This window comes from Mus pahari, chromosome 18 (genome assembly GCF_900095145.1).
Source record: "Mus pahari chromosome 18, PAHARI_EIJ_v1.1, whole genome shotgun sequence".
NCBI classification, from domain to species: Eukaryota; Metazoa; Chordata; class Mammalia; order Rodentia; family Muridae; genus Mus; species Mus pahari.
The window spans coordinates 44,838,228-44,859,348 of record NC_034607.1 but is presented as its reverse complement, the minus strand read 5'-3'; the positions used below and the strand labels follow the sequence as shown (position 1 = coordinate 44,859,348).

Here is a 21,121-nt window from a genome sequence, read left to right as displayed (position 1 = left end):
TGGTAGCCTTAATAAAAGTGAAACAGTGATACTTTTAGCTACATCTTGACTAAATATAGTAGAGTTTTGAAATTATTATACATTTCAAGAAGTCACATTGGAGTCTAGCTGATTTTCTAGGCATTTAAAAAAAAAAACCCTTTGCAGGAGTAGGATTACTTTTAAATTCTCTTTTTATTTTATGGGTATGAGTGTTTTGCCTGCATGTATGTACATGTGTGGTGCCGGTGGAGGTCAGAAGAGGTCAGAGGAACTAGAGTTCAAACAATTGGGAGCTGTCTTGTGGGTACTGGGAACTGAAGTTGGTCCTCTCAAGGACAACCGATTTCACACACACACACACACACACACACACACACACACACACACACACCCTCTATACCATGCATCTTCTCTCCAGGTCGTAGGTTAGCATGGAAAGTCAGGGGTTCAGGGTGGTTTTCATACCTGTTCGTCGCCTTACTTTGCTCTCAGTTGCTCCTCAAAACCTTTTCCCTAACAGATACTTGTTGCCTTGAGGAATTTACATTTCAAGAATATTGTGCACTGTGATTTAAAGCCCGAAAATGTGCTGCTTGCATCCGCAGAGCCATTTCCTCAGGTGAGGCATTCTCAGAACCTGATTTAGAAGCATTTCTGAATTAACAAAACTTACAAAAGTTCCTCCTGATGAACTCCTGATGAAACAGAGCCCTGCACACACACCATTGTAGTCTCTGGCTGCCGGTTGAGGGCAACAGCTAAATCACTTAAATCCAAGCTTTCTTATTAATATTGCTGGTATTTATTAACACTTTTTCAGATTTAAATAAGTCTCAAGAAACAAACTTTGGGGTTTCTTTGGGGGGATCTGAGTTTCTAATTATGTATATGAGACTTACATCCATACATTTGTTTAAGCTCTTCAACTATCTGAATAGAACCAAATTCAGTTATGTCTCAGTAAATTTTATTCATAAGACATGTGTCATGTGACATATACTAGAAACAGCAAGCAGCATTTGAATATGCTACCAACTCTGTTCTCTAGCAGTTGTCTGCACTATGTCTGTGTAGACACCAACCCCCCCTCCCAGTTTACAGTTCCTAAATTACTTTGTCAGTCGGAGCATTGCCTCTGGGAAGTACTTGGCATTTGCCTGTTGGGCATAGCTGCAATCACTAGTAACCAAAACAATCTAAATTGATGTAACAGTCAGTGTCCTGAGCTTTGCTAAGCCCATCATACTTCCAGAAAACATGGTAGTGGTTGTGGTCATGTTCATATGTAACCTTATTCAACTCTAAACCAACTGGAGTAGTAGTCTGTCAGCACAGAGAGCACTTCCAGCCCAGAGGTTGTCTACTGTTCATTGTCATCTATAAGTCTTGTTCACTGACCTGTTGGTACATAACATCCTTGCCAATAGATACTCTAAGATTAAGCAAAATGAAGGATGCTTCGAAATACTGTAGCTTATTTTTCCTGTAGCAAAACATGTGAATACTTTGATATGTCTAGACACTTAGGATTCAAAACTGAAACACAATTTTTACAGAAAATAGAAAAGGGGTATATTAGTCAGGGTTCTCTAGAGTCACATGGAATATATCTATATTTTAAGAGAATTTCTTGTGATGACTTACAATCTGTAGTCCAGCTAACCCTAAATGGGCAGCTGTGAGTGGGATGTCCAAGAATCTAGTAGTTGCTCAGTCCCACAAGGCTCGTTGTTTCAGCTGGTCTTCTGCAGAAGCAGGTTCCAACAGATGTGCTGGCAGGTAAGTGCAAGCAGGCAAAGAGAGTGAGCCTTCCTTCTTCCAATGTCCCTATGTAGGCCTCCAGCAGAAAGTATGGCCCAGATTAAAGGTGTGCATTGGAACTTGCTTTGTCCCAGGCTTACCTTGAACTCAGATAACTGTTTGCCTCAGTCTCTGGGATTAAAGGCATGTACTACCTTGCCTGAGCCTAAATTTTTCTTGGCCACTATGCCTCAAGATATCTGGGTCAGAAGCCTGTGCCTTCCAGCCTCAAGATCTGGACCATAGGTATGCCCTCCATTTCTGGATTGTAGTTCATTCCTGATGTAGTCAAGTTGACAGCCAGGACTAGCCATCACAGGGGGCTCCTTAATTGAAGATCAGTATCCTCCATCCAATTCATCAGAACAGTAAAACCAAATCCTTGTTCCATGACTCCATAGAGTACAAATTGTTCTTAAAATAAGTGCTAGGATAGCGCTTCTTACTGCTGTAGTATCAGCTTCAAATGTATGTCTGCCCCTGGGGAAATGGCATTTCACTTTGCCTGTCTATGCTGTTTGTGTATAGTCAGCACCTTTGGTTAAGCCTTGAGCATATCTAGGGATGGGTATTGATACATTATTTGATAAGCTTTTACATATTCAACTTCCAGGTGAAGCTGTGTGACTTTGGGTTTGCCCGCATCATTGGTGAGAAGTCGTTCCGGAGGTCAGTGGTAGGAACTCCAGCCTACTTAGCCCCCGAGGTTCTCAGGAGCAAAGGCTACAACCGTTCCCTAGACATGTGGTCGGTGGGAGTCATCGTTTATGTGAGCCTCAGTGGCACATTCCCATTCAATGAAGATGAAGATATAAATGACCAAATCCAAAATGCTGCATTTATGTACCCACCAAATCCATGGCGAGAAATTTCCAGTGAAGGTAAAAGAGAATTAAGTTTCAGGTTCTCACCTTTAGTCTGAAATCTTTGTGATCAAAATCATCCTGTCCCTTCATCTCCCTGAGTATCAGTCTTTGGGCACTCTATTCTATTTAGTTTCTTCTTATTATTTTTATTTTTTTGGTTTTCCGAGACAGGGTTTCTCTCTATAGCCCTGGCTGTCCTGGAACTCTTTGTAGACCAGGCTGGCCTCAAACTCAGAAATCCGCCTGCCTCTGCCTCCTGAGTGCTTGGATTAAAGGTGTGCGCCACCACGCCCGGCTCTATTATTAATTTTTATTTTTGAGACAGGGTCTCACTTTGTAGACCTGTCTGACCTAGAATTCACCATGGAGACCTAGATGGCCTTGAACTCACAGAGATCTGTCTGCCACTGCCTCTCAAGTGCTGGGATTAAATGTGTGCCACTGTGCAAGGCCAAATACTCTACTTTTGAACTGTTTTGTCTCTTATTTTTCTCAAAATTTTTAGACTTGGTAGTAACCCAGGTCCCAACAGCCTCATCCAGAAACTACTAAAGTGTCTTTTTACCTCTGATTATTCAGTCACTGCTACTGGATCCATCTGTAGAAACAGTTGTTTCATGTATTGGCTTCCCTTTAGCCACAGCTGCTACAGGTTTCTGATGTGGCCCTCGTTAAAGAGCCTTTTGGGCCTCACCTTCCATTTCTCACACAAACCTTGTTGTGTACTCCTAAACTCTTTTCTGTGTTTTGCATGTCTTTCCTCTAATCAACAGCCCCTCCTACAAGCCTCTTACAATTCTTCAAAGCCTACCTTCTGAGAGGCCTGTGTGTCCTCCTGACCTATCCCCCTCCCCCAACTTTAAAGATCTTCTTATGCTAACACTTGAGCATTTTGTCTTAAGGATATGTTTTGCTAACTGATTATTCCAGTCTTCAGAACAGCACTGTAAACTCCTTGAATAGACATGTATGCACTGTATACCTAGAATGAGCTTTTGTATCTGCAGTTCATTTGTTCAGTCATTCTCATCTCTTACAGGAAGCTTGTTGCTATAGTCTTCATGACGAGTGAAGGCTTTTCAGTTTGTAATGCCTCCTCCTATACATGTCAAGAATGAGCCAGGGCTGTCGGCATACATTAGGAATCCCAGTATTGTGGAGGTTTCAAAGCTTTGTACAAGACCTTTTCTCAGGGAAGGGGTGGGGAGAAAAAGGGAAAGGAATGAAGTTGGTCCTGTTTAATTTAATTTAATTTTTAATGCCACCACCCCTAACCTGTTTGCTAAAACCGACAGTGGGACCTTTTGCTGTTGTCTCCACTTCATTCTGAGGATATCTGTAAAAGAAGGGTGACGTCTGCCATGTTTTCACACCACGTCAGGGGAGAGCTTTGTGATATCATTGCAAGAGGAAAACCTATCTGGAACCAGTCTGTTTTATTCATCCTCAAATAATGAAGTAATAAGTAATGAATACTTAGAACCCGTGTGCTAAACACATTCTAAGCTTTTATATTAAGCTGACCTCATCTTCACAACAGTTTCATTGTGTAGATGAGGAAATCAAGATACAGCTTAGGTTAGCAGAGACCATATCCTGCTGTGGTGTAGCACAACTCAGCCTGGCAGTCCAGCTTCAGTTTATGCGTGTAACCATACTGACCGCCACCTTAGTAATGTAAAAGTCGGCATTCATACTTATTACAGGAAGCATTTATGGGCCACTTCTGTGTATTCAGTTCTGTATACTTGAGAAGCAGATTTTGTCCATGCCATCTTTACATGAGTCAATCTGCTCTCCTGCAGGCACAATCATAGGTTTGGGTTCAGTACCCCAAAACTCATATATATAATTTTGCTTTTCATCTAGCAATTGACTTGATAAACAACTTGCTTCAAGTGAAGATGAGAAAACGTTACAGTGTTGACAAATCTCTTAGTCATCCTTGGCTACAGGTAAAACAAACAAACAAAAAAAAGCATTCTGCATCTTCCTCTCCTGGGAGTTTGTCTTCGCCGATGAACCAGCCTAGGAGCAACAGAACAGGTTCAGCACATGGCCTGGGATAATCTAGTAGTCATTATTGTGCCGTGGCATAGGCTCTGCACAAGGGCTGCCTGTCACTCAAGTCAGGAACAGAAACAATGAATTAAGTAGCCTTTCATAAGTACTTAGCTATTTGTGAATTTTTTAAAATTAACATGGTATACTGTTCACTATATTTTACTTTAAATGTCCACTAAAAGTTTTTCTCTCTGTTTGGCCGGTTCCTCCATGAGTTATTACAGACATTTGTTCTATAAGACCAAAAGCCTACACTTAACAGTGAGCAGAGAAGCTGTACAACTATTTTGTAGGAAATGGGGAGTAGAGTTAACATTAAACAAGTCACTTCTGGGCTGTTCAATACATTAGCCTGATAATAGACTTTAGATTTTCAGATCACCTTTAACGTTGCCAGTTTAAAATACTAGAACTTAGGAATAGCAGTTGCCAGTTGTGTAACTAAGATTATAAACAAGAAGGGTCTGTTGGCATACTGTTTATGGTTCACAATCATTTTCTTTTCCTAGGACTATCAGACTTGGCTTGACCTCAGAGAATTTGAAACTCGAATTGGAGAACGTTACATTACACACGAAAGCGATGATGCTCGCTGGGAAATACACGCATACACGCACAATCTCGAATACCCAAAGCATTTCATTATGGCCCCCAACCCAGATGACATGGAGGAAGACCCTTAGTTGTCAATGAGCCATCCTCAATAAGGAAGGGTTTCACTTCAAGAACGGATACTTTGCTGCATGACTGGTGGTCTCTGCAGGCTACCATTGCAAGGTGGCAGCACCGTGAGGAAGTAGAAGGACTTGGTGGCATCTGTTCTGTAGCTCATAACGAGTAGGTACACGAAGGGAAACTGAGTAATAAAGTCAAAATGGAACTTTATAAATTTTTATAGCATAAGCAATAACTGGTTCTGTAATTTTTCCTAATCCTTCACATTAGCACAATGTGAGTTAGCACTTAATTTATCTCTTTTACCTCTCCTTTTCTGTTATTACATCATTTGTTTTAAAGGCCTATGACTGTCTAGTTATTGCTTATAAGGTTGATTATTCAACAGGTTTGCAGTTAAGCAGTAACCATGAGGCTAACAACATACGGTTTGCTGTAAGGACTTTGTGTTTGTCCACTGTTGGAGGCATTGATTCATCCTGGACCCTATAAACAGAACATTGTACTGCTGACCTCTTGGTGGATGCATCTTTACATATGGTCTGTATGATAGAAAAGTTGTCACCTTTTCCATGTTATAATAGTCACTAGGATAATTGAACAGTTGGTGTTACAAATGAATAAAAATAGCTGATCCTCACTCAGCTCTGCCTCTGAACACGTATGTTCTCAATTGACACCATCATGATACAGTAGGCCAACAGTCAGTGGGCATAACTGCATTTAACTAATTTATCCTCACCAGGAGTTGAATAATTTATAGACAAGATTACATACTAGAGAGGAAAGCCAATACAGGGTGCACTATACAACAAGCAGTTAACTTTTTCTTCTTCCCTTAGCCTTTGGATGGGATTTTGAAAGATGTAGTGTTTTTAAATTAGCATTGTAGTTTGAGCAGTTTGGAGGAGTGATTGAAGTCAAACATGAAAGCTTAGTTTATTGAGGTGGGACCTTATTACCAGTACAGCAGATGGAGAAAGAGTAAGAACTTCTTACACTTCAGCCCCAGCAGCCAGCTGTTTCGTAGTAGTTATTAATACAAGTTCAATATCCCTATCTGAGCTGCTCTACACCAGGAAGGTTTCATTTTCCAGATACTGAAATGTTTGCACACTAGTTGAGCATCTCTGACTTACAAATCCAAAATCCTCCAAATTCAAAAAACTTTGGAGTTCTGTGCCCTTCAGCTTTCCACATTAGTGAGAGTCCCACCTGTGCTTTACCCAAAGAGAAAGATCCTGGACCACCCTCTTGTAAGAAATACAGTAGCTATTTGTTTCTTCATTCCACACTAGTCACCAAAAACAGGTTTTTCTTGTTTTTCCTTTTCTGTGCTGAGAGCAAGAATTTGGAATCTGAAAACCTGGGTTTAAGCCTAAGTGTCTTTATTCTATAGATCTGTTGGGCTGAGCAGGTGGCATTTGTCTGAGCACTTAGTTTCTCAGTCTGTAGAGTGGACACCATAAATTCTTCCTTCTGCCTTCCTCCATGTGGCTGTAAAGATTGGGCTGTGTGACCACTTCTGACAATCTGGAATGCCAGGGTTGTCGCTTACCACGGGCTCTGAGATGGCAAAGGAAAAACTGTGCGTGTGTGAACAGACCAAAACTAAGTGCCGTCCCAGATGAGGAAGCAGCTGCAGGGATCTGTCTAAAATTACAAATGTCCGTGAAGTGACAAACAATAGGGGTGCCTCGGTTGTAAATGTTAATGCTTTGAACTGTCCTCACAATAGCCACATGAGTAAGCACACTTAAAGTTGAAGCACAGGGTTAGTTGTTAAAGTGCATTGAGTTTAATTATGGATTTAAACCCAGGCCTATATCCCAAATCCCTTTAACCGTCCCAGCCATTGACAATGTACTGTACATCTGTATTTCCAGAAGACTTTCCAAACTGTCTCTGTAATGGTTTTCATACAGCAGTTGTGAAGAGTAATTTTAAGAAGCTTCTAAGAATGGATTTTTCCATTTCTTCTAAGTCTACTTGACCAATATGTACAAGGTGGAACTATTGTGTGTCAATAGGCAGCCCACTGTGGCTTTACCATGTGAGGTGAGAACTAACTGAAGTGACTGCTGGTTTGTTGTACTTCTATAATCAGACTTTAAAAGCCATGACATTAATTGCACTCTGTTTTTGTTGAAGCCCTGTGCTGTTTAAAGAGAGACTGTAAAGGCACTGTCATAGTCTGGAGTTGAGTAGCCACTCCACTGTTTAACCTGCATAACTTTTGGTCATTGTCTTAAAGCCAAGCTGTGTTTGCATAAAAAGTAATTGTTTCTTAGAAACATGTGACAATTTTCAAAGTAGTGTATAATGACACTGTTTAGTACGTTTTATATTTTTTGTTACATCCCACTTTTTTGTAAATATTCTCAAAACTTGATAATAAAATGTATTTCTCTATCATCATACTTTCCTATGTGAAAACCTTAGACTATCTCTAGTATAAGGATCTCAAGAGTTTTATTTGGTTATAATATTTCCTGAGGCCTGAGTAATAGGACAGTTTTGTGAATATAGCCAACGCTACATGAACACTGACTATATTTATATATCCTCTGTAAAAGACGACCCTTTAAAAAGTCATTTCAGTTGTATACCGCATTTGAGATAATTATCTAGAGGGTTCATTTATTGGAATACAAGTACAAAGAATTATGATAATTAAATATTTGAGTGACTATCCCAGGTATTCAACTATTGCAACTACTAAAAGACTTAGAAAAATCAAAGGTCTCATGAAAAATCAAATTTCCATCATTTGAGATAGAAGCCACTACTAGACTCTTCCCTCTTAATTATAAAAAGTAAAACCAATTCTGTATGTGGGAGGAGCCAACTGTCAGTATTTACTTCTTTCAAATGTTCTAGTCTGGTCCTTGAAAAACAAAAGAACATGAAATGGAGGCTTTAGAGATAGAAAAGCAGAACGGAGCAATGAGGAATGGTCTAAGGCTGGGAGCATATGGCTGGGGAATGGGCTCAGAAGATAAAGTCCCTCCTGCACAAACAGAAGAGCTTCAGATTGGATCCCCAGCACCCATGGGGTTACATGTCTATAACCCCAGTAAGGCATTGCTACAGAAGGGACAGAGATGCAATCTTTGGTCAAATTAAGGAGCTTTTGAGTTCGGGGATGCTTTCTCAAAAACAAAGTTGGGCAGCAATGGAGAAAAAAATGCCTGCTGTAAACCTTCACATGTAAATGTAATGCCCTAAATGTAGTCACAGGTTACATACTGAAACTGTAGGTGTTGTGGCTGAAATGTGCATAGACCATAACACACCATTAAATACGGCTTCATCCCTTCTTTTCTTACAGACTAAGACAGAATGACAATGCCATTCTCAGCTAAGCAGAAGCAGCAGTAGATAAATGACATAGCACTCCACCGATGACTTCACAATACAGCCAAACCATACGGCTGAGACATGGCTAATCCCATGTCCACCTAAGTCTCTCATAGAACTGTGCTGTTGATAAGCACTTCCCCAGAATGCCCATTTACAGTAGTAATAGAAAAAGTTCTACAGACAATTTAATACACAACTAAAATTGTGTATTTATCTGAGAATGAGCTCAGCTTAGAAAATTGCTCCTCCTGAATAGTTAACATTACTCTTCTTATTTCAGTAAAAGTCAGATTTTGTGCAGGTTTTTCTAACTATGCCTTTTATTTATTACTTCTTTAATATTTGTGTTATCACTCTTTACGTTCATCCACAGAAGCATTATAATCCTTCCAAATCCTGCTTCCAGAGTGGAAAGCTGCTGACTCCTTCCCAGTCACTCTTCCTTCATTTGTGCACACCACAGAACAGAAAACTAAGTCTAATCTGACATATTCACTTAATTATTTCCTTTAGCAAAAACAGGATCTTAACTCTAGAAACTCATATCTGACTTCTTCCATTTAATAACCCTAAGAGAGCCTTCTATCAGAATACACTGCTTTTTGCCCTTTACAAGTATCCAGATCTGTTGACTTAGAGTGGCCATTTACCTTATTTCCAGTTTCTAACAAACCAATCAGTGCTCATATGTGGTCTTAAAATTTAAATAGAAATACAGTGCTGGGAGTAGTGGTGCACACCTTTAATCCCAGCACTTGGGAAGCAGAGGCAGGTGGATTTCCGAGTTCGAGGCCAGCGTGGTCTACAAAGTGAGTTCCAGGACAGCCAGGGCTATACAGAGAAACCCTGTCTCGAAAAACCAAAAAAAAAAGAAAGAAAGAAATACAGTAAAATGATAAGGAAACAATTTCACAATAAACCACTTTACTGGGTTGAAAACAATTATACTAAGAGTTAGTTATAACCTTCAACATTCTACCATTTTGATGGTATTTATATAAACGGGCTACTTTTATTGACTGAAAAGAGATATTAGTTTGAATACTTATGTTACCTTCAATATGCAAAGTGAATTTTGTTTATTTTAATTTTTAAGGCCCACTGAGGAATAAAAGTCCAAGCTGAAATATCACTGCCAAACAAGTTCATCAAACCCAGCTACAGAGGATGAGGGGGTTCTTGACTGGCAGGCATTCCTTCCTTGACTCCCCCCATTAAGTCTCTGATGAGGTAGCAAGGCAAAGAAGTGAAATCTTTCTCCCATCTTCTGAGGATTCATTAACATATCATACCCCCGAAGGAGCTGCTGCTTCATGGATGGCTCACCTGCTTTATCCAAAAGAACCTGAAGGGGGGGAAAGGCCTTTAACGAACATCACCAGAAGAAAAGAATTCCCCAGTGCAGGACTAATGATGTAAATGATCCAGTAGAGCAATTCCCCAGATGGGATCACAGTGTCTTCTAACTGTAGAATGCTGTGATCCAAATGTATACGTCTGCATCTTTAGCAGATATCCCAGGTGATGTGCTCCATAACAATAGTTACGTGTGCTTGGAAGAGGAGTTATGAATTCATACCCATGAACATGGTTCTCTTGGGTGTATCAGCCTCACATAGAAACTTGGCAAGCAGAAATTATACCTGAAGCCTGCTTGCTACAATAGCATTGACACTAATATAGCTCAATTTAAGTCATTTCTGAAATTAAGATATTTAGTGTTACTGAGAGAAACCATTACCTTCAGTCGGACATCAATACCCATGTTTTTTAAAAATGTCCACTGTTCCACTGGCCCCAGAGAGGCTACTTTTCCTTGTGCCATTCTGCGCAGGTAACTGAAGTCCACATCAGCTGTCAGGTCTGCTGTTCCAGGAGCAGTTAAGACATCGTGAAGCTGGTGTCCATAAAACCCCTTGAGGGTAAAGAAGAGTTTTTATTCTGTTTTGGTTAACTTTATTGAGAGTAGAGAAAGGATTTCCTACTAATCCATTTTTTACATTGTCAGTGTTGCGAAAAGTATGTCCTAAGTCTGTGGTTTAGACTACTCAGTAACATTCTTTCTTCAAAGTAACACATGGAAAACACAGTAGAATATATGAAGTTGGGGTGCCTAAGGATGTTGCCTTTAACATAAAGCTAGTTAGCATTCCCATTAATGCTGTGGACAAGTTCTGGTTATCAGAGCCTAGGTAGTTCAGTTTACAAAGCCTGAGGATATGGTATGTGCTCCATCCAGAGCTGCTCTACCATAACCCTAGAGAAGAGTTTCCCAGGTAAGAATTCCTTTTTGGTTTGCTTGGTTTTCATTTTGAGACAGTTTTTCTGGGTAGCCCTAGCTATCTTGGAACTTGCTCTGTAGACCAGGCTGACCTCAGAAGTCCGCCTGCCTCTGCCTCCCAAGTGCTGGGGCTAAAGGCTTGTACCACCACGACCCAGCAAAAATTCCTAGCAGTAATAAAGTTAGAAAGAACCAATGATCTAGAAAATGAGTAATAGCCTCTAGCTAAATATATTTCAATTAAAGACTATTCAACATGGCTAGTCATATTTAAAGAACATTTCAAAACAATGTTTAGGAAGGGTGAAAGAAAAATATGGGAAGAAAAATATGTTAAAACAGTTTGTACTAGCTAGGCTAAACATGTAAAGTAGCTTTTTTTTTTTTAAATGAAGGCAGGGTTGAAACATTAATGTGAAGAGACTCTTTCTCAAATTTTATATTCCAATGCTTCCTAGGCTGAATGCATATACAGGCTAAGAATGACTGGAAGATCTGAAATTATGGGTAGTTATAACAGCATAATTAATATTAATTTTAAAAATGAATGCAACAGAATTAGATCCCATAAAAGCTAAGCTAAGACAACTATTCAGTGAACTTCAGATCTTACAAAGAGATGCTGAAAAAGCATGCCCTGTGTGACACATACTCTGAAGGTGTCTGTCTTTGTTCCATCGTGACCATAATCCGCAATCAGGGCAGCACCTCCAGTTGATGCAATGCGCCGGGACAGTTCCTGGATAATAACCCCAGCATCGGGACATACTTCCACATGCTCCCTTCTTTCATCACGCTGGCAAGGGAAGAGTTAGACTCACTACATCACTCAGAAGAGCTGCATCCTTAGGGTCTTACACATTTTACAGTGAACATTCTCTTAGTTATGATGAACCCCACTTGAATATGGTCTGGCCCTGTTTCTCATGATACCCTTCTCAGCATACAGAACTTGCTTCTTTCAAGGTGGACACTGAAGACATAAAGAACATGAAGGTATGTTTTCAAAACCTGTTTTTAAAACTGAAAACTTTCGGAAATCCTTAATTAAGATCTAGAAACTAAACATTTCTCTGGGGTGGAGAAAAGGCAATAAATGGAAAGCTCAGATATTCCTGAGAACCAAGTGGTATTTGGAGAACCTTTAAACATAGCCCTGGAGCTAAAGGGGTGGCTCAGCAGTTAAGAGCACTGGAGACTCTTCCAGAGAACTTTGGTTCCATTCCCAGCGCCCATATGGCAGTTCACAACCTCAAACAAGCATGCAGGTGAAACACCAATGTATTAAAAAACAAATCTTTGGTTTTTTGTTTTGTTTAAGTGCAGTCCCAAGATAGAAAGCTCTGGGGACCATTTCTTAAAAGCAAGAGAAAACAGCAGTTAATCTGTTCACAGTGTGGGGTCAAAGGTAGGTCTGGGTTCGAGGATAACCCAACAGCTGTCGCTGATGACAGTAATGAGAACACACAGACCACAACATGCTGCTAAGTATCTCAGTGGTTACCATGGGTACCATAGCACACTGCCTTCACACAGGGAAGGGGGGGGAGGCACTGAGCTGAGGAAGTGCTTACAGGCCCCATCTTCCTACACAGCAAGATGACATGAGAGACAGTGTAGCCCATAGGGCTTCTGGACTGCCACTGTGACTGCCACCACAAAGTACCTTGGTGCTGTGCTCCAGCTTCCCACTGGGAGAACTAAACTGGCAACTAGGAAAACAGACTGGACTATCGTGCAGCAACAGAAGCTTAGAAGAAAAACTCAAATTCATACTTGAATGAAGGCTTCTGCCGGGGTCGCACAAGGCGCCAAGACGAACCTCAGTTTATCGGAAGCTTGAGGGTCGACATCCACAAACACTTCTCTCCATCCGTGTGGTGTTTTCTAAACAAGATACATGAAAATACGTATCTGCAAGCACTTAAAACATGATGCCCTAATGAAGGAATAACAAATAGAGCTATCAGAGAAGCAAGCAGCACAGGGCTGCACAGAGATGGAGTCAAACCCAGCATGAGCAAGAAGACATTACTGTGACAAATGACTACATTACAGGAGACTTACTTAGACTTACTACATTACATGGCCTTAGAGGTTGCCATGGATACAGCCTACCACTAAACCCAAATTCTCATGGAATGGATATAGGAAATTCTAGTCTTGTAACTTAAGCACTTGTCAGCAAGTCCTCATGACACAGTCATCCCCATCGTAGGCTCTCTCATGTCCACAAGAATTCACAGCAATGTTCCCAGGAAAATAAGATCCTGGTTGAAACTTGCTTCTCAATCATAGTCATGAACATCCCACATAATATTAATTTGAGCAGGCAGTGGGTGAGCACCATGTTCACTAGCACAGCTTTAAGGCCTTTGGTTAACCATAAACAGGACTTTCCCAACAATACCTGAAATTTATGCACAGGAAGAACATCAAAAAACTCATGTGCGAGATACAAGCTGTATCCTATTTAAAAGTACAAGAAAAAAATAGTTATTTGGCATTTCAAGACAATTAACTCTATTGAACATTAACTATATTTTTAAAAAAAAAAGTGCCTGATTCTTCGGCACTGAAACCTGGGATGCTTCCATGCCACCAGCCAGGCCAGGGGTTCTCGACTTTCCTAACGCTGAGACCCTTAAGTACAGACCCTCATGTTGTGACCCCTAACCAGAACATTTCATTGCTACTACATAACTTTAACTTTGCTACTGTTATAAATTTTAAATATCAGATGTGTAGAATATGAGATATGCAACTCCTATAAAAGGGTTGCTAAACCCCCACGGAGGTTAAGAACTATGGAAAACTCACCTTAAACAGCACACACACAAACGGTTCCTCCTCATCCTGCACATAATGGCCTGAGAACTGAAATACCCCATGATCAGCTAAGTCTTCTACTCATCACTAAGCCCAAAAACAATGGCAAGTCAAATTTATCATCTGTGAAGAAATGTCAACTTGAGGTCAGAAATGGCTTTTGGTGTCTTGCTGAGGCCCTTGTCTCTACACTGTCAGATTCCTAGACTGGTAAACCACCACACTTCGCTTGCGTTTTGGGCAACTAAAGATTTTTCAAGAGATTAATGACTAGCCATCTACCATCACTTTCTTCAGCTGCTTCGGGGCATTTCACCATCAGTACTTTCCTAGATAAAGGGAACACTACAGAGTACAGAGGTTTGCGTTTTGGGTTTCTATTATAAAATATGAAATATACCACTCCTTTGTGTTAAGTGATATCCTATTATCATGTTCTTTGCTAGAGAAAGAAGAATCAGCTATTCTCTGCAGGTAAGGAGCTTGGAAGTGGTAACTATGAAACTGCAGGAAAAAGCTGGTCAGCTGTCACAGCTGTGGAGCGTTCTGACCAAAGTTCTGTCTTTTAATCAATGTGAAGTTTTACCTTCAGGAACATCCTTCAGGTCTCGGTACCAGGAGATTGGAATCCCAGACTTTGTGACACCTTTCATGTACACCAAGGATTCAGCATCTCTCTCCAAAGGGACCTTCTCCTCAGTTAGTGTCAGTGCTTGAATCTCACTTAGTTTTTGGCTCACCTCTACAAGGTGTATTGAAATGTCACAGGTTTTTAGCACAGACCCAAGCTGACTGAACACCTAAAACAAAAAAGAAGACTGTGTCTTAGTTACTGTTCTGTTGCTGTGGAGAGACACAATGGCCAAGACAACTTAGAAAAGAAAGCATTCAACCGGAGCTTGATTAGTTTCAGTGGGGAGTATGGCAGCAGGCAGGCAGACATGACGCTGGCGCAGTGGCTGAGACCTTACATCTTACCTATAAGCTGGGGGCAGACAATGGGAATGGGCCTGGTGTAGGCTTTGGAAACTGTTAAGCCCGTCCCCATTGATATATCTCCTCTAACTAGGCAACTTCCTAATCTTTTCCAAAACAGTTCTATCAACGAAAGACCAAGCATACCAACGTATGAGCCTACGAGGGCCAAACCACCACGCACCAGCAAACACACTGTGTCAAGTAAAAGGGGTTTCTCCCTGCTCAGCACAACCGTATAGTTGAAACACAACAAAGATTGACCCCTGACCCAGGTCATTCTCCAGTAACATTCTATTAGAGCTAACAAGCACCATCTATGTAAGAAACTACAATATGGCTTCCGAGTAACAATTGACTATTAAAAATAAGAAGATTAGCCGGGCGGCGGTGGCACACGCCTTTAATCCCAGCACTTGGGAGGCAGAGGCAGGCNGATTTCTGAGTTCAAGGCCAGCCTGGTCTACAAAGTGAGTTCCAGGACAGCCAGGGCTATACAGAGAAACCCTGTCTTGAAAAAACAACAACAACAACAACAACAACAACAACAAAAGAAGAAGAAGAAGAAGAAGAAGAAGAAGAAGAAGAAGAAGAAGAAGAAGAAGAAGAAGAAGAAGAAGATTATTTAGCATCCATACAATGTTTCAGATCAAGTACTCGAAAAAAAGTCCAAGAAAATAAAATACAGGGTTGATCTAATAAATAAAACCTGGTGTCTGTTAAAGAAACCTCTCTGGGGACATGATGAAACTGTATCCTCTGAGCCAAATTAAATGGCACTGGTGGTTTGACTGAGCCTGGGAGTAAAACACATTTTCAATTTTTTCTTCACTGTACAACAGTTTTTACTTTATGGAAAAATACAGGGGAAAAGGAAATACACTTCTTACCAACCTATAGCAACTCAGTGGCCCATTTGCCACATGTGGCTTCCTCTACTTTTGGGAGTGTGCAGATACAGACTAAACATATGACCTAGATTTTTTTTTTCTTTTGGTTTTGAAATCAAACTGTATATGAAAAAACCTTGAAGCAACAACTCCAGGTCAAATTTAAACACAGCAAAAGATCAAATTTAAACAACAACAAAAGGTCAAATTTAAAATAGCTATCATAGGGGGCTGGAGGGAGGCCTCAGAGGTTAAGAGCACTGACTGATCTGCCTGACATCCCGAGTTCAGTTCCCAGCAACTACATGGTGGCTCACAACCATCTGTAATGGGATCCGATGCCCTCCTCTGATGTGTCTGAAGACAGTGACAGTGTACTCACACACATAAAATAAATAAATCATTTTTTAAAAGTAAAATAAAGTAGCTATGCTATTTGGGATGCTTTGTAGCCCTTCAGAGGACTGGGATTAAAAGTATGCACTGCCACACCTAGCTAAGAAAATACTATTTAAAAACTTCATTAAAATGTTTCATATTCGGGCTGGTGAGATGGCTCAGTGGGTAAGAGCACCCGACTGCTCTTCCGAAGGTCCAGAGTTCAAATCCCAGCAACCACATGGTGGCTCACAACTATCCGTAACAAGATCTGATGCCCTCTTCTGGAGTGTCTGAAGATAGCTACAGTGTACTTACATATAATAAATAAATAAATCTTTAAAAAAAAAGTTTCATATTCAAATGGCTGTCAATTTAAAAAAATATATAAAATAGAGCCTTGGAAACTTCATGAGTGGGATTTTTTTTCTATTTAAAATATAATCAGTATTCTTATTTGTCATTAAAAAAGACTCAATTCCTAATTTCAAAAAAATCATTTATCAAAAAATTAAATCTATAATGATTCTATTTTTACATTAAATTGTCAAAAAAATACAAGTTGCCTTCAAAAATATTGATGAGTTTCAAAACAGCAAAAGCTTAAAGTTTAATAAATATTACTACATATCCCTTTAAAATATTTTTATAGAGTTCTAGGTAAAATGACAGGAAAAAGCAATAAAAGAATATCCCCCACTAGGGCTCAGAGATGCTTGGTTGGTAAAGAGCCCGCTGTGCAAGCCTGAGACCTGAGTTTATCCCTGAGACCATGTCCTGCTGGCACACACCTTTAAACCCAATCCTGGGAAAGCAGAGGCAGGAGAAGGATGGAGCTTTCTAGGGAGTCAGCACATTTCCAACTCAATGAGGGATCCTGTCTCAAAGAGTAAGGTACAAACCAATAGCAGAAGTCACCAGTGTCAGCATCTGACCTCCACATTACTCTGACATTGGACATTGACATCTGACATTGACAGATAGAAGGATTAGAAAGTAGGACTGAAAACCCAGATTAATAAAATTTGAAAACTAGTTCAAAAACAGAAAGAAGGATTTAAGAGATGTTCTTTTATTATTTACCCTCAAAATATCTGCTGTGAGGGTGCCCCGACCTGGGCCAAGTTCCACCAGCTGGAATGCTGGGCTTTTTCCGGAGGCCATCCATTCACTAACGAACCATACCCCTAGTAGCTATGACAAAAAAAAACATTCAAGTGTTATACCATAAAATTCAATGTAAATATAAACTTTATACCAAAAATCAAAACGTTTACAAATAATTCAATATAGGTTATTGGACATACATAGATATATACAGATGCACACACACATGCACACACAGATCTGAATGCACTGGAACTTCACTAGGATTGTCAGGACATAGACTACATAGGAAGCTCACTATCAGGTGAAGGGTGCTAAGCCCCATGTCACGAATAAGCAGTCACTTATACAATGGTACGAGATTTTGGGAACCAAAGGACACAGAAAAACTATGCCACTTCTTCTTACTCGTGATTTCCACTATTACACAACCCTTAAATATAATTTACTTTCTCAAGCCTAGGTTTCACTTCTGTTTATGTACTATTTCCTATTTTTAAGTCATCAAAAGCACTTTTAGGGAAGTAAATGAACCACAACTCTGTTTCTTATAGGGAGACCCCACTGTAATCTGGTTAAGTCATAGCTGGCAGTGAGCTCTAGTTCACTCACGCTCCGCCCCCTTTTCTTTCTCCCCACCCCCTATTCAATCATATTGTAAATGGCTTTCCTCTTCTCAAACCTTTTCTATCTTCCTTTGTCCTTCACATGCTTCCACTTTTTGTTGTTGTTGGTTTTGTTTGTTTGTTTTTGTTTTTGTTTCGTTTTTTCGAGACAGGGTCTCGAAACTGGCCTTGAACTCAGAAACCTGCCTGGCTCTGCCTCCCAAGTGCTGGGATTAAAGGTGTGTGTCACCACTGTGTAGATTCCTCTTCTTTTTCTATAGTGAAATCTGAGTTTTTCAAGTATTCTTTCTAAGTTGTAAATATTTGATACTTCACACACACACACACACCATAAGACACTATAAAGGTGAGCATCTCTTGGTCTATTCTCAAGTATCTATAACATTTATTTTATGGTCTACATGTTGGTTATTTACCTCTCCGAAGATTTGACTTATTTCAGGTGAAGTTATAAAGTCTCCTTTTTCTCCTAGCATATCATGATGCACATAATATCCCTGAATAAAAGAGAAGAAGTGGAAAAGATTAATTTTCAAATAAATCTTTCAAAAGTGCTCCTCCAAAATTTTATGCAATGCCTACAGTGAAGTAACTATTTACCAAGAAAGTTCTCCCTTCTGAAGTAACCAAGATAAGGACAGAGTCTGAACCTAGATTTTACATAGTGGCAGTCATTATGGAGAACTCACCGAATAGCAATTACTCAAGTAGAAGGGCTGCAGACATGTTCATCTCTCTACTCCCTGCCCTCTGCCACTCTCAGTCAACTCGGTAAGATTCTCACCATCCCTGCAGCCTCCCCTCCCCAGTTAGTCCTGCCTGTTGCCGATACTCTGGTCCTCCATTTTTCCTGACCATCGTGCAACTTAAATAAATGTGGTTCGTATGAAAATCCATCTCTCTCTCTCTCTCTCTCTCTCTCTCTCTNTGTGTGTGTGTGTGTGTGTGTGTGTGTGTGTGTGAGTGAAAGAGAGAGAGAGACGTCCTACTATATACCCGTGACTTACACAATGTTCATATGATTAATGTGTCTCAATAAAAAGGTAAAACAATGGCCCTGCTTGTCTATACTTCCATACCAATGCAAAGTCTCACTTTCTTCCCATTTTAGTTCTCCCTGGCATCCATTCAGTCTATTCAAACAGTATCTTCACTGACCTCTCTCTCCAAAGACTCCCAACCCAAAACTAAATCCAGTGCTTTATTCTTAACTATGACAACACGTTTCTTACAAGGTTTAATTATCTAGGGAGATGACTTTGTCTTACCTTCACATCCCAAGTTTTACCATAATGCTTAACCTTCAAGAAAGACTCAAAGCTTTCTTTAGCCAGGCAGGTGGAGATCACCTAGAATCCCAGCACTCAGGAGGGTAAATAAGATGCTGCAAGTTCAAGTTCAACCTCATACATACAGAGTTTCCCTTATACATACAGTGGAAATGCACAACCCCCGGTTAGAAAAATCATCATTTCTTTAACTCAGGAAAATCAAACTACATTCTGTCACCTAAACACCGCAGAAATTTGTCGTGACCTCTTTTTTGGCACTGCCCTTTAACGCAAATGACAGACTAGACTACATTCCAAGGACTTCGGAGGTGGTTCAACACCTGATGGCTCTAGAGGCCTTCGGGCTCCTCTCTGTACAGACACTTGGTGGTTCACGCTCCCCCTACGTTTACCTTGGCTGGGTTAGTCAAAACCTCCTTCATGTACTCGGCCACAGTGATGGGACCTGTAGACTTTATTTTATACATAAGATGCCGCAGCATCGGTGTCACCTGGTTGCTTTCTGCCGGCTCATTCCCGGAGCTGAAGCATTTCCCTCTCCAAATACAGGGAATGCCTGAAAAACACGATTAAGCACACACACATACACACCCGCATTAGAAATCTCCATTTCATTTAGCCGCGCAGCAAGCAGCCTAGAGCTTGCGAGGATGCCTCGTTCATCACTAACTTCGCCCCAAGGTCAGGACCCGATGGAGGCATGCACCGAACCCATGACGACAAGCCCCTCCACACAGCCAAGCCTCTCTGCCGACCAGCTCCCAGCTCCGGCCCCAGGAAGCAACCGAGGGACCAGGGAGCCGCGCCACGCGGTTTCCATGGAAACAGGATCCTGCAAGGGGACTCTCACCCGCGCGGGCCACGCAGCGTCTCGCCAAAGCATTCATTCCCACTACCCCGGGGCCAGGCTCCGCCCCGGAGGCGGAGTCGAAGGGTAGTTCCTGACTGGCCCTCGCAATAGGAAGTGCGTCACCGGGAAGCGGAAGTCAGCTCCGGGCTGCGCTCGCGTGTCCGGCCCGCCATGTCGGCCGACCAGGAACCTTTGGAGTTCCTTGCCAAGCAGCCCTGGCGCCCCAAACAGGTGACAGAAGATCCGGACGAGGAAGACGAGGAGGATGGCGACGAGGCCAAGAATGGCTTCTCTCTGGAGGAGGTGTTACGCCTGGGAGGCACGAAGGTAAGGGCCGCAGGCTCTGGGGAAGGGGATGCTCAGGGCTGCCGGGAAGGTGGGACCCGCAGCCCAGCGTCCGACCTGCTCTGAGCGCTCCGCACGCTTTTACTGTTAGGGCGCTTCAGTGGAGAAAAAAAAAACAAAACAATTCGGCTTGCATGTTTTCTCCTGGGTTTGTGCCTCGTTAAAATGAAGGCGATCGGATTCTAACCACGTGGACAAATGTTTTGAACAGGACTTGTGTGTGCCATCTACATCTGCTAGGTTAAAAGGCTGGATTGAAGTCGCTAAAAGGACCTGCCAGTTGACATTAGCCTTTTATGAAAGTGCCTCTTCCTCCCTACGCTACCTCACAAAGCACTTTTTTTATTATTGGAAGGAGTGCTGTATGTTTGTAGGTACACTCGTGTGGAAGTCAGAGGGCAACTTAGGAATCGATTCTCTCCTTTATGTGAGTTCCGCGGCTCGAACCTAAGTCACCAGGCTCGCTTGGCATAGACTTGCCCCACAGAGCCATCCCCTGCCCACTCATACAAACCTCTAACCTTGCTCGCCTGAAGCAGTACGCGTGCATCGCTCATTGCGATTTCCATTGGGTTTTGTGGCTGTCATATGGAGAATCTTTTCCCATCTTGAGGAAGGTTCTTCAAAAACCTTTTCCCTATGGTGTACCTATCTTTGGCACGTTTTCCTGTTGGATATCTGTGAGTTTGCCAGATAATAGTGTAATAATTCAGATGTGATAGTTTTTAAAAAAATGAAGTTCTGGGTTTGTAATACGGCCTTTTTTTTTTTTTTTTTTTTTTTTTTTTTTTTTTTTTT

The 21,121-nt window shown here is 41.2% G+C and overlaps 3 protein-coding genes across 6 annotated transcripts in view; 2 read left to right on the top strand and 1 right to left on the bottom strand.

Moving 5' to 3' along the window:
• The window catches only part of Prkd3 (protein kinase D3), a 72,352-nt gene extending 64,553 nt beyond the window's left edge, over positions 1-7,799 (top strand). For both annotated transcript variants that reach the window (XM_021217613.1, XM_021217612.2), the window contains exons 16-19: positions 503-601; positions 2,396-2,663; positions 4,518-4,603; positions 5,222-7,799. In XM_021217613.1, the coding sequence (XP_021073272.1) occupies positions 503-601; positions 2,396-2,663; positions 4,518-4,603; positions 5,222-5,395 (627 nt within the window). In that variant the 3' untranslated portion in view covers positions 5,396-7,799. The remainder of the gene's footprint in view (positions 1-502; positions 602-2,395; positions 2,664-4,517; positions 4,604-5,221) is intronic.
• A 1,948-nt stretch (positions 7,800-9,747) lies between these two features.
• On the bottom strand, positions 9,748-20,047 carry Ndufaf7 (NADH:ubiquinone oxidoreductase complex assembly factor 7). Of its 3 annotated transcripts, XM_021218021.2 has the most exons (10): positions 19,979-20,047; positions 19,521-19,684; positions 18,253-18,333; positions 17,187-17,297; positions 14,447-14,660; positions 13,442-13,500; positions 12,808-12,918; positions 11,684-11,827; positions 10,492-10,665; positions 9,748-10,095 (listed from the first exon to the last, which is right to left on the bottom strand). In XM_021218021.2, exons 1-10 carry the CDS (start codon positions 20,013-20,015, stop codon positions 9,880-9,882), a joined length of 1,311 nt encoding a protein of 436 aa, XP_021073680.1. In that variant the 5' UTR covers positions 20,016-20,047; the 3' UTR covers positions 9,748-9,879. The 3 variants fall into 3 exon arrangements, with proteins under 3 accessions (XP_021073680.1, XP_029387479.1, XP_029387480.1); XM_029531619.1 differs by lacking the exon at positions 17,187-17,297; XM_029531620.1 differs by lacking the exons at positions 19,521-19,684; positions 19,979-20,047 and adding an exon at positions 19,720-19,963.
• Positions 20,048-20,126: 79 nt separating this feature from the next.
• The window catches only part of Cebpz (CCAAT enhancer binding protein zeta), a 4,070-nt gene continuing 3,075 nt past the window's right edge, over positions 20,127-21,121 (top strand). The window contains 1 exon segment of the mRNA XM_021217979.2: positions 20,127-20,281. Within this exon segment, the coding sequence (XP_021073638.1) occupies positions 20,150-20,281 (132 nt within the window). The 5' untranslated portion in view covers positions 20,127-20,149.